The sequence below is a fragment of the Pantherophis guttatus genome, chromosome 5 (genome assembly GCF_059756535.1).
Source record: "Pantherophis guttatus breed Tessera chromosome 5, ASM5975653v1, whole genome shotgun sequence".
Taxonomy (NCBI): Eukaryota; Metazoa; Chordata; class Lepidosauria; order Squamata; family Colubridae; genus Pantherophis; species Pantherophis guttatus.
Genome location: NC_142067.1, coordinates 86,192,699 through 86,209,008, shown reverse-complemented (window position 1 = coordinate 86,209,008; position 16,310 = coordinate 86,192,699). Strand labels below are relative to the sequence as shown.

Below are 16,310 nucleotides of genomic sequence, written 5' to 3'. Positions count from 1 at the left end.
AATTCTGTTTTCTAAAACTGCTGACTAATGTATTAAGGGAATACTTATAATTCACAGTTTTTAAGTGCTACTTAATTTCTAATTAAATTGTTTCTACTCTACTACTACAAATAACTAAATATTAAGTCCACAGACAAAAAATAAGTAAAGAGTAATAATGTAAAGTGTCTAAACTGTCCACGAAAACACTAAAGCACAGATCATAAAAATGACCACTTCCACTGTATAAGAAAAACAGAAAATTACATAAAGAGTAGAAAAAACAAAGCTTCAATAATCCACTTTATGCCAAAATAAACACATAAAGTACATTCCCATTTTTATTCAGAACAGAACAGAAACATACTGGGCACAAAACCAAATACGGCATAATAAAGGTTCTGATTAATAAATAGTTGTGCTCGCTTTGGATATAGCTTTCTAAAATAATTTCTTTTTATATAACTGAGCTCAATTAGTGATCAGTGAATTAAAATTAATCAATTGGCTAACAAAATCAACTGCAAGCTAGTAAGTCCTTTTTGTAGATCTTCAGGATCTCCAACTGCTTGCCAGAAAAGGTTGGGGTAGTGTAGAAATGACAAATTCCTACAAAAGATAGATTCAACACCTCCATAAATTTGATCTCCACATTATAACTTTGAATGCAAGAACAACCAAATCTGTCCAAGCGTCCTCTTAATATACAGATCTGTTGCATGTCAAATGATGAGGTCAATCAGTTGAACATATAGGAATATGGCTTTAAGATTTCGATATCTATCACAATCTATATTATTTATGTAAAGATGTCATGACATTATTCTACAAATAATGCAATCTGCATAATTATGTTACTACTCAAATGATATACTCATAATGATAAAAAAGGATATAATTTTAATTTTTTACATAATGACACAATAATCAGAATGAGAGGTATGATGGCAGCTGGAATAACTCTATTAAATGTTTAATTATGGATGTGTAAAGCAAACTTCTATCTTTTGATTAAAAAACAAAAAAGTAAAATAAAATATTGGCTTATGATTTACTCTTCAATACTTACCATTTCATTGCTAGCATCTAAGCATTTAGATACATGCTTACCTTTAGGAATGGTTATTTGGCATCCTAAATCACAGTCCTGCTGCAACTGATAGAAGGCCACTTCCTGTAGTCGGGCACGCTCCAGTTCTGAAAGGCTCTGAATAGGAACAGATTTCAGCCGAACGCTGCGCCCTGACATGCTGTTCCAAGTGAAATCACCCTGTAAGAATTCAAGCAGGAAATATGTCATGTCACATATACATCAACAAGTGAGCAAAATATTATTTTATTATGTGGGAGATTGGCTGGGAAAGGAATGGAGAATCAACAGTGGGCAGATTCTCTTTTAAATGGCAGCTCAATCCAGATGGGGAAGATTCTGGGACAAAGCATTCAAAGAGTCCCCACCTTAATTAACTCACCATCAACAAGGCTGGGAAATTTCTAATACAGCCTCCAAAATACTACATTTATCTCGGATTAGTGTTGAAAATAATTTATTGAAACCTGTAGTTTCTGCTTCCTTGGTCTTGCTTCCTACTTAGGTTCTGACACTTATACAACACTAAAAATATAACTCAGGCTTTATTAAACTATACTTCATATTTTCCTGCAACAACATTCCATTTTATTTGGTTGGTTTTATATGTGCTAAAGAAATGTATTCAGCTGAATGTTGAATAGATAGTTGGACTTAATTGTTTAAATAGACCATTTAAGTTTTATTATTTTATTACAGGTAATTCTTGATTTATGACCATATTAGAACCTGGATTTCTCATTGTAAGTAATAACAATTAAAAGTTGAGACATCCATATGACTGACTTGATTGTACAACTTCTTTTCAGCAGTCATTAAGTGAACACCAGGATCGTTAAGTGAGTCAATCCATTTCTGTGGGTGTTTTTTGGCCAGTTTCCAGCAAAAATGTTGTAAATTGTATCATATCATTGGGGAATGCTGCAACCAGGTGAGCAAGTTGCCAAAATATAATGATATGACCATGGTAGTGTTGTTGGAATTCCAGAAATGACTATAAGTACCTTTGTGAGGGAGTCTATCATAACATTCAATGATTGCTAAGTGACTGGACTTAAGCAAAGGCAACCTGCATACTATTTCAAAAAGGGACATTTTTAATTAATTTAAATAGAATTGAAGCTTCTGGATACTGTTATTATAATTATTATCAAATTTATTTGCCCTCCATCTTGCGATTCAAAGGCAGTGCCATGTAGTGTGCAATACAGAAATTGAACGAGGAGGTGACTAAAGCATGTGTGACAGTGAGCAAATTCCTCCAATCTAGGAACAGCTGCAACTGATGCACAATACAAAGCTGTGTAAAGGGCCTCCTAGCCATAATTTCACCAGTTCTTCAAGTAGGAGTAGTGAGGACCCTCAGATTGTTCACAGGGCCTGTCTGAGGCAATGCCTCTCCTAAAATTATATTGTATTTTATTTTATTGTAATTGTACATACATATTTCTTACATCTGTACGCAAGTTAAGTTGCAAATAGCAATAGCACTTAGCAATAGCACTTAGACTTATATACCGCTTCACAGTGCTTTACAGTTCTCTCTAAGTGGTTTACAGAGTCAGCATATTGCCCCCAACAATCTGGGTCCTCATTTTACTGACCTCGGAAGAATGGAAGGCTGAGTCAACCTTGAGCCTGGTGAGATTCGATCTGCCAAACTGCTGGCAGCCAGAGATCAGCAGAAATAGCCTGCAGTACTGCACCCTAACCACTGCGCCACCGCAGCTCAAATAACATCGTCTTCAATCACTGAGTAACCAGAGCTACAAATTTGTCTTTCCAATGTTGAAGGACAAGTCTCTTTAAAACAGAATGGAGAATCTACTGCTGCTGCTGCTGAATCGTCAATTTTCATGTTAAAGGTATACAATATAAAAGAATATGGGCATCCAAATATGTTTTGTATGTTTTAAGTCACATGCTACATGGAATGTTTAATGAAAATCTGCTGAAAAACTTCAATTACACATTGAATCATTTTGTAATCACAATAGTTGAAACAGATTTGTTATTGTCACCAAAGTTTAGTTTTCTGTTGCGGTATTGTACTGTTATATTGTTTTACTGTGGCTTCCAAGTTTATATTCTTTGCAGATTTTTATGTATTTCATGTTTATTTTTTAGAGTTTACAGTTTTATATTTTATAAATTGACAAGAGCTTTTGAGTGGGTGGTAAATGATAAAAAGAATACAAGTTATACATGAGGTATTCCACAATGTTCACTGATGAATTGCTATAATAAAAAACATTTTTAAAAAGATATATTTTTTGGCCACCCTGGAGTTGTTAGACAACCATGTTGTATTTATAAAATCAAAACAGTATTAATTTACCATTTTGAACAGATTATTAAAGCTTCCTGGAAGTCTAAGATCATAGAATGTAAACTTGGAAGAGATCTTTGAGATTTTTTTACCCCAAACAGGGTCGGTCAGTGCAGGAAAGTTCTACCTCATCTGTGCCATGCCGTGCCATGTTATACTATATGACTGTTACACTATTTCTTAAGTCCTATCCATTATCACTGACAATTTGATAGATAATTTACAATTCTTTAATTCTGTCAAAGAACTCCAAAGAAAAAATGTTTTGCTATTGTTCATTTATTCCCAATTGCACTACAAAGCAACAATGCTTGTGGCAAACATTGTCACTGATTCTGAATTCTTTCTTAGGTCAGTCTAACATTATTGTGATATTGTTAGTAGAGACTGTATCTGTCATATTTTGGAGAAAGATTATGTTATGAACACTTCAATTGCCTGTTCTACTTAAGTTAGTTTTATTTGAAAACTACAACCTGACTGTAGTAAAACAGACCAAAATAACGTAACATTTCATACCATTCATAACATAAAGCTTGTACAGCAAGAAATACAAAAAGAATTGTACTTATCATTTACAAATAAAATGTCAATTTTCACCATAGAAAACGTATTTTAGGAAAGAAAAAGTCCAAGATTAAGGAGAAAAAAACACACAAAATCAATTATGAGGACCTACGAAGAATAAAGCTCCGCTCTCAAGCAAACTGGAATTGGGATGGCTAGACACCAATAGAACAATTTAATAGTAAATTATTACTAAAATGTTTATTAAATATTTTTTATATATCCCGCCTTATCCCACCTTCCACTTTAGTGAAAATGTATAAAGCTTTCTTAATTCCATTTTTTGAGGTTCCTTTGCATTTTCTAGCCAGGACCCCATTTCTTGGATCACTTCAATAAAAGAAAACAGAATCTGCTGAACAGGCTTCCAACCCTTGAAATTTTAATACAGTATGGTATTTTATTCTGTGTAATATTTTCATTTACTGTCAGCTTTTCCAGGTAATCCAGACAAAACACACAATCAGTAAACTAATTCTACTTTATTGTAATTGTATGTTAACAGAAAGTTTGCAAGTCTGAAAGTATAAATTTCCCACCATTCTTTTACCGCCTGTTGGGGAGGTTCATTTCTAAATTTTTTTCTCTGCCTGTTACACAGCTGTGGACTACACTCTCTCTTATCTGATTGTTCCCTAACATTTTCCCTCACCAACTCTCAAGACCATTCCCACATACAATTACAGTTGCACTGATTGGCGTCATCCTCATTGAGACTCTTTAAACTTAGGTAATTAGATATTATTTATAGTGTTCAAGCCCTTTACCAGAAATTGAATTCATGGACCTTCAAACTTTATATGACTACAGTCAATGCACTATATACATGTGATACCTTGTAGTGGTAATGTATTTGAAAATACCACACAGAATATACATTGTGTAAAAATAAAGGTGAAAGTCATTAAAACATGGGATGTAATGTATTAGAATATCTGTAACTGTATCTCTCTGTTTGACATCTTAACGGAAGGTAGACTATATATACACCATTGTGATAGAGCTTCCAGATGCCATTTCCTGCAACTACTGAATACTAGGACCTGAATAGGTCCTAAAACTAAAGAACTATATTATCATCTAAAGAACAAACAGGCATTGGTTTCTGGTAGAGATCTGACTACCATAGAATAATATCTGATTTAAGCTATGGAGTTTAGCCAAAGTCTCATTTGACCAGAACTTGATTCCTCTGACTAGATAGAGACAACAAAATGGCTTTCTTGACAGCAATACAAAATGGTTTGACATTGCTTTCTGAGATGTTTTTTCCAACTTTATTATGGAACACCCTGAAATTTCCTAGTGGTTTTCCATGCTAGATTTTCCAAAGTACATTTGACCCTACTTAACCTTTTTCAAGAACACTTTTTTCTATTGCTAAAGCAAATGAATCAAGCAATAATAATAAAAAGAATGGGTTTATTAAGATCAAAATTTCTATCTATTTTTCTTTCACTCTCTTTGTTTGGTCAGTTCCATTTTAGCACTTTAAAAAAATTGTTGCACTGCAACAAACTTCTGTAATATTGTAATTCCATAGCAATATGTTTTAAAGCAGTTCTATAGCTGCTTGATATAAAGCTCAACTGAAATTCCAAATAGTTATATAGCATACTTAAAGTAGGGATAATGGAAAATAAAGTTCAATACATTGAATATCATTCTGGGAAGGTGAGTCTAGATTCTGGTAGTCAATTTGTCCCTATTTATTTTTCATGCTAATTCATTCATTTTACTGATATTTTCATGTTTTGAAAATATAATGAAATAGGATGTCATTGTAAAAAGTTATTGTTAAAGTGATGACATTCAGGATGGGCTGGACATTATTGTTTCCTCAAGTGTGTACATATCTTTAAGAAACAGAATGTGACAATATTTAATCATGCATTTAGGCCAGTAATAAACATATTTGATTCACTTTGGCAAGCAGCTAAATAAAGCAAACAAAGATACAAAGTAGATTTTTATGAGTATTTTCTCTTCTCACCCCATCCCATGAATGTTGCAAATGTTGGACTAAAGGAGAGCTGGCAAAATAATTTTCAAACTTTGTCTAATGCTGCTGGACTTTCTCCAAGCTCAGTACAGCTAGTCACCTCCTGTGTTTTGCTTTTTTCTCCTAATCCTGTCCTTCATAGACACTGCTCCCACCCTTATTCTGAGAAAGATTTTTTTCCAAATTCCTCCGAGTTAACAAGATGCTTCCATTTATTTCAATTGCTGATTTTGCAGAAAAACAGGAAGGTTGGGTGTGTAAATTGATTGACAGACTAGACAGGAGAACAATTTCAACCTCCTCTTTATTTCCCACCTTTGCACTGCCTTTCTGCAGAGTTTGATTGATAAATTTGATAAATTCACTAGCAGAATTGTGCAAAGAACTATTTGGAAAGATGAAAAAATTGCAGTAGTGATCTTTGGGATAAAGATAGAAGTGTGCTAGAGTAATGTTTTCTCGGGGGCCTAATAATTGGAAACAAATTTGTAAATCTTTCATTCTATTCTGGGACTTGACTGAAATCACCACTCCATACAAATACTCATTTCTAACTACTGACTTTCAACTCTCACATAACAAAGTGGAAGAAACACTCTTAACAGTTATTTTAATTTCTTACAAAACCTCATTCTTAACAAGAAACAACATAGTACCTTTCTAACATTGTTTACATATTTCTCCATTTTCCCATGTTTAGAAAATATTCTGTTGATTGTATAAATTATTTTTGAGATTTGGAGGCTTTCCCTTAATTTTTTTACTATTTGTATTTTGTAATCATAACTTCTATCAAACATATTAAGTTTACAACTGAACTGGTGTATTAAGTTCAGTATAGTTTTATATGAAGTTTGCACATGTACATACAAATGTAATTGTGGATTGAGAAAACTGAATGGGATGGAAAGAAAGGTGAAACTGTGAAAACAAACAGATAATCAAACCTGGATCCCAAGGCTTTGTCTAACTATGACATTTTTTTCTTTCCTCAGTAACCAGATCTTTCTGAGCACTATGCAATATAAATCCAATCGCCAAATCCTTGAAAATAAAAAAAAGAACAATCTGCAGGAAATTTATGTATAATATCATGGATAAAACATTCATTTGATTTATAGTGGTTGAATATTCTTTAGGCTTTTATTTTATAACTACTTCTATTTTTGCAAAGATTTTATTTTGATGTCTATTATATTTACAAATTCTACAGTAATAAACATATTATTATTAATGGAATTTAATAACAATAGGTGAAAATTACAATGTAATGCTAATTAACTTATGTATCATGCGACTATTTCATTTAGCTAACTCAGCTAAGAAAAAACATCATATATAAATCGCTATATGCTGGATCTGTATTATGTCATTAAGTCTTCTACATTCCAGGTTAATATATACAGTTTAATATAAAGGACAGACAATGAACACAGACTTTATCATCATCTGTCAAGAGTTAAAAATACTATATATAAAATACTATATGTAATACATTTCTGCTGAACTGCATTTGGGATGTGTAAGATTCGGCAACTTTAATCCTGGCTAAAATAATCAAAGTTCAGTGCATTTTACTAAATGATTAAGGAAACTGAAGATATTAATCTGGGTTATCATCTTTTGTTTCTTTCCCAAGACAGAACTGAAATCTTCTAGAAACTAATTAGCATAGAGCATTTTTTGAAAAATCAAATAATTTAAGTGTTTTCCTTTATTTTTCAGACTGTTCTAAACAGTACATTTATCTTAGACAAAGAGAAGGAAAAAAGCCCATAAGATTTCCAAGGGTTACGAAAAACAGAAACAATTCCTAGCGTTACAAGATACTCCCAAGATGTTAAGTCAGAAGATAAATATTAATCTAGGATCATCATATTTTGAAAAAAATATATATATGAAAATTTAGTTCAGGCTGAACATATGATGTATTAATCCAATATCTGGGCAAAGTTGAAAGACCTATCCAGCACCAAAACTCTACAGCTTTTTGGAGCACACATTCTCAAGTACAATTTGGATCTTTACATACAAATGCTAAAGGTATTTTATATTACACTATGGAAGTGTTCTATTTTTTGGCAACATGAAACTTAAACACTTAAACACAGAGGAAACTGGTGAGTATACTTTTATGAAAAGTTTCTAAGGTTACTAGAAATGCAGAGGTCAGAGCTAGTACGTAGTGCTGATTGATTTATATATATATTTTTTGTTAGAATGCTTTATAAAATGTGAAGGAAGACTACATACACTGAGCTACACTGCCTGCAGTTAAACATAATTAAACGTCTAGCATGCCCCACCTGGCAGCTACCAGTAACTAGAATAATAGAGTCTACAGATTCTGTTATAAAGATGACAAAAATTTATCAGACAATTCAGTACTTTCAACTAAACCAGTATAGTCTAGTCATATAATTGACTTTAATTACACAATACTCCTGCTGACTGAAGGACTTTTTCCCCCTCACTGGAGTGTTAGCAGTGTAAGATCATGAAAACAGACAAAAATAAAGATCTTTGAAAATATGCTGTTTGTTGACTTCTTTGCCTAAGTGGTAGGTAGAACTGTTTCTCTAACCAAGCAAGAAAAATATTGTGGATAGAACAATATTATTTGGCGATAGTACTTTTATAAAATTAAAATCAAAATAAAAAATCAATCTCAAGTATAATCATAAAACAACACAATCAAAGCTTTGGAAAAAGTACTTTCTTACCCATTAACCAAATCTGAATTTTCCACCAAAGTTCTTCAATAGCTTGACAAAGTTAACTTTGAAGAATAATCCGCTATGACTCATACAAATATTCCTGCAGCCTTGTACATCAGATAACTTAGAAATGATGAAACTAAACTGCAACAATCACTTTAGTTGCTCCATCGATTGGAACAGTTAAAAAGAGATGGAAATTAATTTTTTAACTGGATTTCCAGTTTAATATTTCCAAATGTGAGGAAAAAAGAAGAGTTATCTTGTAAATGCTGCTTATTCCAAACATATTCTTTTGTAGTAATACAAGGAGTGGTTATTTCTCCCCTCCTTTCAAATAAAATCTTTTTCCACATGGTTATACGAATGCAGAACTGCTCTGTAACTGTACAAGCTTTCCTTATTAGGAGCACTCCAAAGAATGCTGCACACATCTGGTAAAATCTCTTCAAGAATGGTAAAGACATCTGATGTTCCTGGTTTTGTCTAAGACAGCCAGTTCGTTGTTTTTTAGGTTTTCTACAATTTTCCTGACCCTATCAAACAAGATATTACTGCACCGTATGCTACAGTATATTTAGAACAAAACTATCAAACTACTTGCTACCATTTCCTGCATCAGTATCATAATATATGATACATAAATATAAATTAGATTCAGTAATTAGTCTTATTAAACTAATGTAGAAAATTATTTTGGTAGAAATCTATGGAGACTTCATGCTAGTTATTAGTATGTGGAGAACTACCCTGTTTCCCCCAAAATAAGACATCACCTGATAATAAGCCCAATTGGGGTTTCAGGCGCATGGCAATAAGGCCAAGCGCTTATTTCAGGGTTCAAAAAAATTTAAGACAGGGTCTTATTTTCGGGGAAACACGGTACAGTAAAATGTTGTCTGAAATCAAAGTCAAATTGAATGCCAATACTCATACTTTTGCAATCTACGCTTTTCTCTTTATATTTCTACCAAGAGAATAGAATGGAATGAACAGGGAAAAACTCTTTTACATATGGATTTTTTACATTATATCAAACAGTTATAGTTTATCTATCAGGAATTTAGTTTCTTCATAGTTAGGTCTTGTACATAAAGAATAAAATGGTTTGGAAAAAAATTGCTTCACAAAATAATAGAAATCAGGTGGTCAAAACAAAAACAATTGTTCAGATATATTTCTATTTTGTAAATGAGGTAAATAAGAGATTTACCAATTAATATTAGATTTTGGAGAAAATATTGTGCATTATGATTGCCTCATCATTTTGTAAATTCAGCCTGTATTTCAGATGCTCCAGTGGCTACTGTTCAAGTAGTCCTTTGAACTTGAGAGAATGCCATGACACTCTATATATTAAAGAATGAGCAAGTTTATTCTAAACACTATTTTATGCTTGGCCCCAGGAAGTTTATTCCACTGACACATCTACTATATTTAGTATGCCTCACTTATATTCTCACTTTTTCATACTTCATGATAGTACTGCTACAGATATTCTTACCTGCAGATACCTCACCAAAAATCTCTAGGGATGTAGTGAGGATCTGCTTGGTTACCACTGTGATCAAGAGGTACTGGGCCTGGTCACTGTGTAGCAAAATCACTACCACTAGCAATCTAAAAAATCTGAGGTGTTTTGTACTATGCACAGCATTGCATTTCTATTTTTATTCAGTCTCCAGTCATAATTAGTAAAATAAAATAATGCTGTGCAAGATTAGATATGAGAGAAAATGCTATGCATTTTGGTTGCCATAGTATTCTGTATACCTATGACTTTGGTGCTTTTTTGGGTGGGGGGATATTATAATAGTATTCTCAAAAACAAAAGTATATACAAATCCAGAAAGACTGGTCAGCTAGGCCAACCCAGCCATGTTCTCAGAGACTTGTCACTGTCTATCAAAAAAGGAAGAATTTATTATGCACGTGGTTTTTATATATATATTTCTAAAGTAGGTCATTTAACAGATGGTACAGGTAGTCCTTGACTTATGACTACAATTGAGCCCAAAATTTCTGTTGCCAAGCAAGACAGTTGTTAAATGAGTTTGGCCCCATTTTACAACCTTCCTTGCCACAGTTGTTAAGTGAATCACTGCAGTCATTAAATTAGTAACATGGTTGTTAAGTGAATATGGCTTCCTCATTGACTTTGTTTGTCAGAAAGCCACAAAAGGGACTCACTTGACCCTAGGACACTGCAACTATCATACATATGAACTAACTGCCAAGCATCTGAACTTTGATTGCATAACCATGGGGGTGCTGCAATGGTTGTAAGTATGAAAAATGGTCATAAGTAACTTTTTTCAATGCCATTGTAACTTTGAATAGGGTTATGAATGAGTGAATGGCTGTAAGTCAAGAACTACCTGTACTCCCAATAGTTCTGATTTACCTATTCTTCTATATGCTCCCTTGGATTCTATCTTGGATTAACCCACTTAAATCTGTTATTGCCTTTTCAGCTTTAACTGCATACGTGTCTTTGAGCTCCCATGATAACTAATAGGAACTGTGATGTTCAAAGACATACCTGCATACTACAGATATAATCTTTGTTCGGATTTAAACTGGAAAAAAGGTGAAATCCTATTGTCTTCAGGTATACGCAGAAGCATTTGATTTGCACTGGATAGGGACAAGGAATTTATTAAGAGGAGAAAACAAAGAAGTTTGAGATTGGATTTCTCCACTAATCTTTACAGTTCTAAATATTATGCTGTTTAATTCATCATTTGCTTCAATGACATGATGTCTCCTGGAATGGTTCCCTTTATCCCCACACTGACTTAATTTTTCAGATAAAAAGGCAAGAAAAGTAGACATTAGATCCTAATACAATATGATTATTTTCCACAAAGGATCAATAGCTATGAATTTATTGTTAGACAAGACATAGCAATAGCACTTAGACTTATATACTGCTCCATAGTGCTTTACACCTCTCTCTTGAGCAGTTTACAAATGTCAGCATATTGCCCCCAACTATCTGGGTCCTCATTTTACATATCTTGGAAGGATGGAAGACTGAGTCAATCTTGAGCCAGTCAGGATCGAACTCCTGGCAGTTGGCAGAGCTAGCCTGCAATACTGCATTCTAATACTGCACCACCACGGCTCATAACAATGGTTAAATAGTGCGGCTTCAAAAATCAAACAGACAGATATACCACCAACAAAAATATAAATGTCTATTTTTCATATAAATTTCATATAACATATAAATGTTAATGGGAGAGCTAGCTTCTAAAGTAATTAACTGTGATGATACATTTGTAGAAAAGTCATATAAATTTTGATTAACACATGATATAAGAATGAGTTACAGGTAGAAACAAACTAAGTTTTTATATCTTTAAGTTTTAAAAGGAATTTTAAAAGGAAGATCAGCACACTTAACTTCATTTATACAGGTAGTCCTCAAGTTACAATCTCATGGTCATATGATCAAAATTCAGATGCTTGGCAACTGACATGTATTTATGATGATTACAGTGTCCCAGGATCATGTGATCAACTTTTGTAACCCTCAGACAAGCCAGAGGAAGCCAGATTCACTTAACGAGGAAGCCAGATTCACTTAACTATGTTACTAACTTAATAAGTGAGTTTTGCCCCATTTTACGACCTTTTTGCCACAGTTGTTAAATGAGTCACTGCAGTAAATCTTGTGGTCTTTAAGCAAATTTGGCTTTCCCCAGCTGCAACATGACTTATGACTGAAAATGGTCATAAGTCACTTTTTTCAGTGCAATTTTAATTCCAAATGATCACTAAATGAATGGTTAAGGTCAAGGACTTGTTTGATTAGCAATATTTGCATTTAGTTTCAAGACATACCACAACTTCCCTATCTGTCTCTCCTCAAAACTATTACTTCTCCCAAGCACTTGTATTTTTTATTATTTCCTTCCTTTCCATTCCTGAATTTCTGGATTCATTCCCAATCCCCAGTTTTTGCTCCCTAGTTATTTCCATTGGTCCATTTTTACTGCCTTTCAATTATATATGTGGTATATTTTAAAAACGTACTAAATAAAAAGATGTATCCATATCATCATGCTGCAGATGTATGATCAGATCTTGTGTTATTTTTAACCATTACATAATTATCTTTGTTCTATTCAAAGGCATTGTATAAGATTTCAAATACAGGATGTGTATTTAGTCTCATTTTCCTTCTAATTCTTTTCTTATGATGAAAAAGGAATAGCAAAAGGAAAATGGGGAATGTAATTTCTCAGCTTTCATCTACAAGCTGAAATAGAGATGAACAGATGAAGAAATTCATATAGACTTAATACTAAATTTGATTTTCCCCCCACTTCTAAGAAATTATAACATTCTAAAATATTATGACAAGCAACTACACTTTTTAAATTTCTAATACTTTTTTTTACAATTTTGTTATGTTATACATTCTGATATACAGTAACATTTGATAATCTGTTACTAGGCAGAAAATTTTTTAATTCATTACAATGAAGCTATTTTTAATTTCTTAAAAGGAATTTAAATAGTGGATTTTTAATAATTCTCTAAGCTTCAACAGAAATGAATGGGTTTTGTTAGTAAGTAATCATTAACTTCCATCAGACTGGATTATTTTGCTGTTCATAAACATTTTTATCAAAATTTAATTTTTAGAAATGTCACTTAGGCTGTGGTAATTTTCATGCCATTCTTATTATGTTTTTTCATTATGATGTCAACATTCACTTAATAATTGTCTTGCTTAGCAAGAGAAATTTTGGGTTCAATTATGGTGGTAAATCAAGGATATTGCTGAGCACATTGTAAGCCGCCCTGAGTCTTCGGAGAAGGGCGGCATATAAATCAAATAAAAAAAAAAAAATTATCTATAGATATAGATATAGTGGTGGTGATAGATATAGTGATGCCAAGTGACAGCAACATCAGGAAGGAATAGAATAAAATAGAATAATTTTATTTCTATACCGCCCTTCTCCTGAAGGACTCAGGGTGGTGTACAGCCTATTCAAAACACAAGACAACATCAGTTAAAATAGTTTAAAATTATTAAATGAATTCGGCTCAATTTAAAACCCAGGAATTTAAAACCCAATTTAAGATTGTTATGTTGATAGCCCAGCCTGGCGGAACAACAGGGTCTTGAGTGCACAACGAAATACCCGGAGGTCGGAGATCTTACGCATTTCCAGGGGCAGTTCATTCCACAGGGCTGGGGCTCCCACAGAGAAGGCCCTCCCCCTGGGTGTCGCCAGCCGACATAACTTGGCCGATGGCACCCTGAGGAGACCCTCTCTGTGGAAGCGAACTGGCCGGTGGGAGGCTATTGGTGGCAGAAGTCGGTCTCGAAGGTACCCGGGTCCCATGCCATGGAGCGCTTTAAAGGTGGTGACCAACACCTTGAATCGCACCCAGAAGACCACTGGGAGCCAGTGCAGCTCATGCAGGAGGGGTGTCACGTGGGCACGAGTTGCGCCCATAACCACCTGCGCGGCCGCATTCTGGACCAGCTGGAGCCTCCGAGTGCTCTTCAAGGGAGCCCCATGTAGAGAGCATTACAATAGTCCAGCCAGGAAGGAGGAGTATGAGAAGCCCCAGGGTCTGAAGGAGGAACTAGAGAGGATGTAGAAAGTAAAGGCCAAATTTGTCCCAGTGGTGGGAGGAGCACCTGGTCTGTGACTCCAAAGTTGGGAGAGTGCCTCCAATAGATCCCAGGAACAGAGCTCTCTGTCCAGTGTCACAAATTATTTTATTATCTTGAAGAACCAGAGTATATGCCCCAAAATATTTATCTAGTACAGGTTTATTTAGCATTTAGGATTACTTTTTAAAAATCTATATGCAGTCATTTAATTTAGACAAGCATTTTTTTACTGTAAATAGTCACCTCTCATCCTAAATGCTATTCATATTTGCTTAGTCAAGGAAGCTTTCCTGACATCTAATTACAAAATTCGTTCAACTGCCTAAAATTATAAATTGAACAGATAACATGACTAAGGTTGTTTAAAAATTGAAAATAAAGCCAACATAGAACTAAGCACTGACTCATAACTTCATAATTATGCCTGCTCAAAAGAATCAAATGTGCATTCTTTATTTTATTGTAATTAGGCAAACACATCTATATGATTTACATTGGCCAGAAACTTTTAAGACAACTGTATGTATTGTACGTGTGTGTGTGTATATATACATATATGCATATACCTACATATACACACTTTGTAATGTATATTATCAATCTTGAATAAGATTTGTAGATTTGCTTGTATGTTTGAAATCACTTCATTCATTTGCACTGAGTTTCAGCCAGCAGATAGCCCGTCCCAATGTATAGCTAACCTAATGCTTTATCAAAGTCTGAGGAAGCAAACCATTCCAAAAGGGTTGGATGGCAAACCTATGGCACGCGAGCCGTTGCTGCGCATGCACATGCGCCTGTGGGGCGTGTATGCGGGACCGCGAGTGCATGCATGGAACCCATGCAAGTGCAGGCATGGGGCCCATGCGGGGGCCCATGCACACATGCATGGGCGCATACAGTGGGCTGTGCGTGCAGGGGCGGAGCGCATGCAGTGGGCCACGCACATGTGTGGGGCACATGCGCAGGGGCCGCATGCACATTGCAATTTGGGGTTTGCACGCTTTGGGCACTCAGTCCGGAAAAGGTTAGCCATCACTGGGGTAACACTATAGCCTCCCTGCTTGTTATAAAATTCATGTTGAAAGCAGTGTTTGATTTCTATCAGACTTAACATCCATACTATACCAGAATCAGTTAGGTGATTTTTAGCAAATTTAGATGAAAAGTTATTATATGTCTTAGTGAGCAATGGCTTAGTCTTGTCATTCTTATGTGAAGCCCAGTTTTACTTGTGCTTTTGTGATAGTGATGTCATAAACACTGATTTTTGTCATGTAAGATCAGCAAATCCTTGGGATATTTCTTTGGGGAAGAGATGGGGAATTAACTTTACCTCCCCAATGATTTCATGCTGTACTCTTAAAATAATTTTGTCCCAAACTGTCTCCATTTCAAGTATTTGCTTCTTACTGTGAATCAGTGGCACTCCAGAACTTTAGAAATGGTTTTGTAAATTAACAGACAGATAGGGTTATATTTTTTTAACAGAAGTCTTCAGAAACCTTTTTGACTGGCACGTAATGTGCTTTAGAATCTCTGAGGTAAGAATTTTACTTTGATGAGGGGAGCCAAGATCTGCAAAATTGATGTAGATTAGGAGACAGTTCATGCTGCATAATCATAAAGAAATGACAAAAGCACCAAATGTTAGTATTACATGAAGGTGATACATTCAGTTGAAAAAAACTGCAAAAAAAAAAAAAATCAAATGTGAAAATTAATACCTCTAAATAAATCCAAACTTTATTTGGATAAATCCAAATTTTAAATCCCATTTGAGTCTAATCAACTAAATTTTTATGCAATCTGATTTCTGAGTTATTTATAATATTATTCTTATCCCAAATAATTGTAAGCGTTTAACAATTTTGCTCAATTTTTAGTATTCTTTTGCTTATAATCCCCATCCTCAAATAGAAGTCTTATTTATTTATACAAAAAGAACTACAAGTATGATTTGACAGAAAAACTACATTTCA

General features: G+C 34.1%; 1 protein-coding gene and 1 long non-coding RNA gene across 6 annotated transcripts in view; one reads left to right on the top strand and one right to left on the bottom strand.

Annotated features, from left to right (window-relative positions):
• The window catches only part of ARHGAP6 (Rho GTPase activating protein 6), a 292,968-nt gene that overhangs the window by 60,227 nt on the left and 216,431 nt on the right, over positions 1-16,310 (bottom strand). For all 5 annotated transcript variants that reach the window (XM_034435461.3, XM_034435469.3, XM_087871431.1 and 2 more), the window contains exon 2: positions 1,090-1,249. In XM_034435461.3, coding sequence (XP_034291352.1) covers positions 1,090-1,249 — 160 coding nt within the window. The remainder of the gene's footprint in view (positions 1-1,089; positions 1,250-16,310) is intronic.
• On the top strand, positions 2,628-5,927 carry LOC148113501 (uncharacterized). Its single transcript, XR_015728267.1, has 2 exons — positions 2,628-2,934; positions 4,004-5,927. It is a non-coding gene; the product is annotated as an uncharacterized LOC148113501 (long non-coding RNA).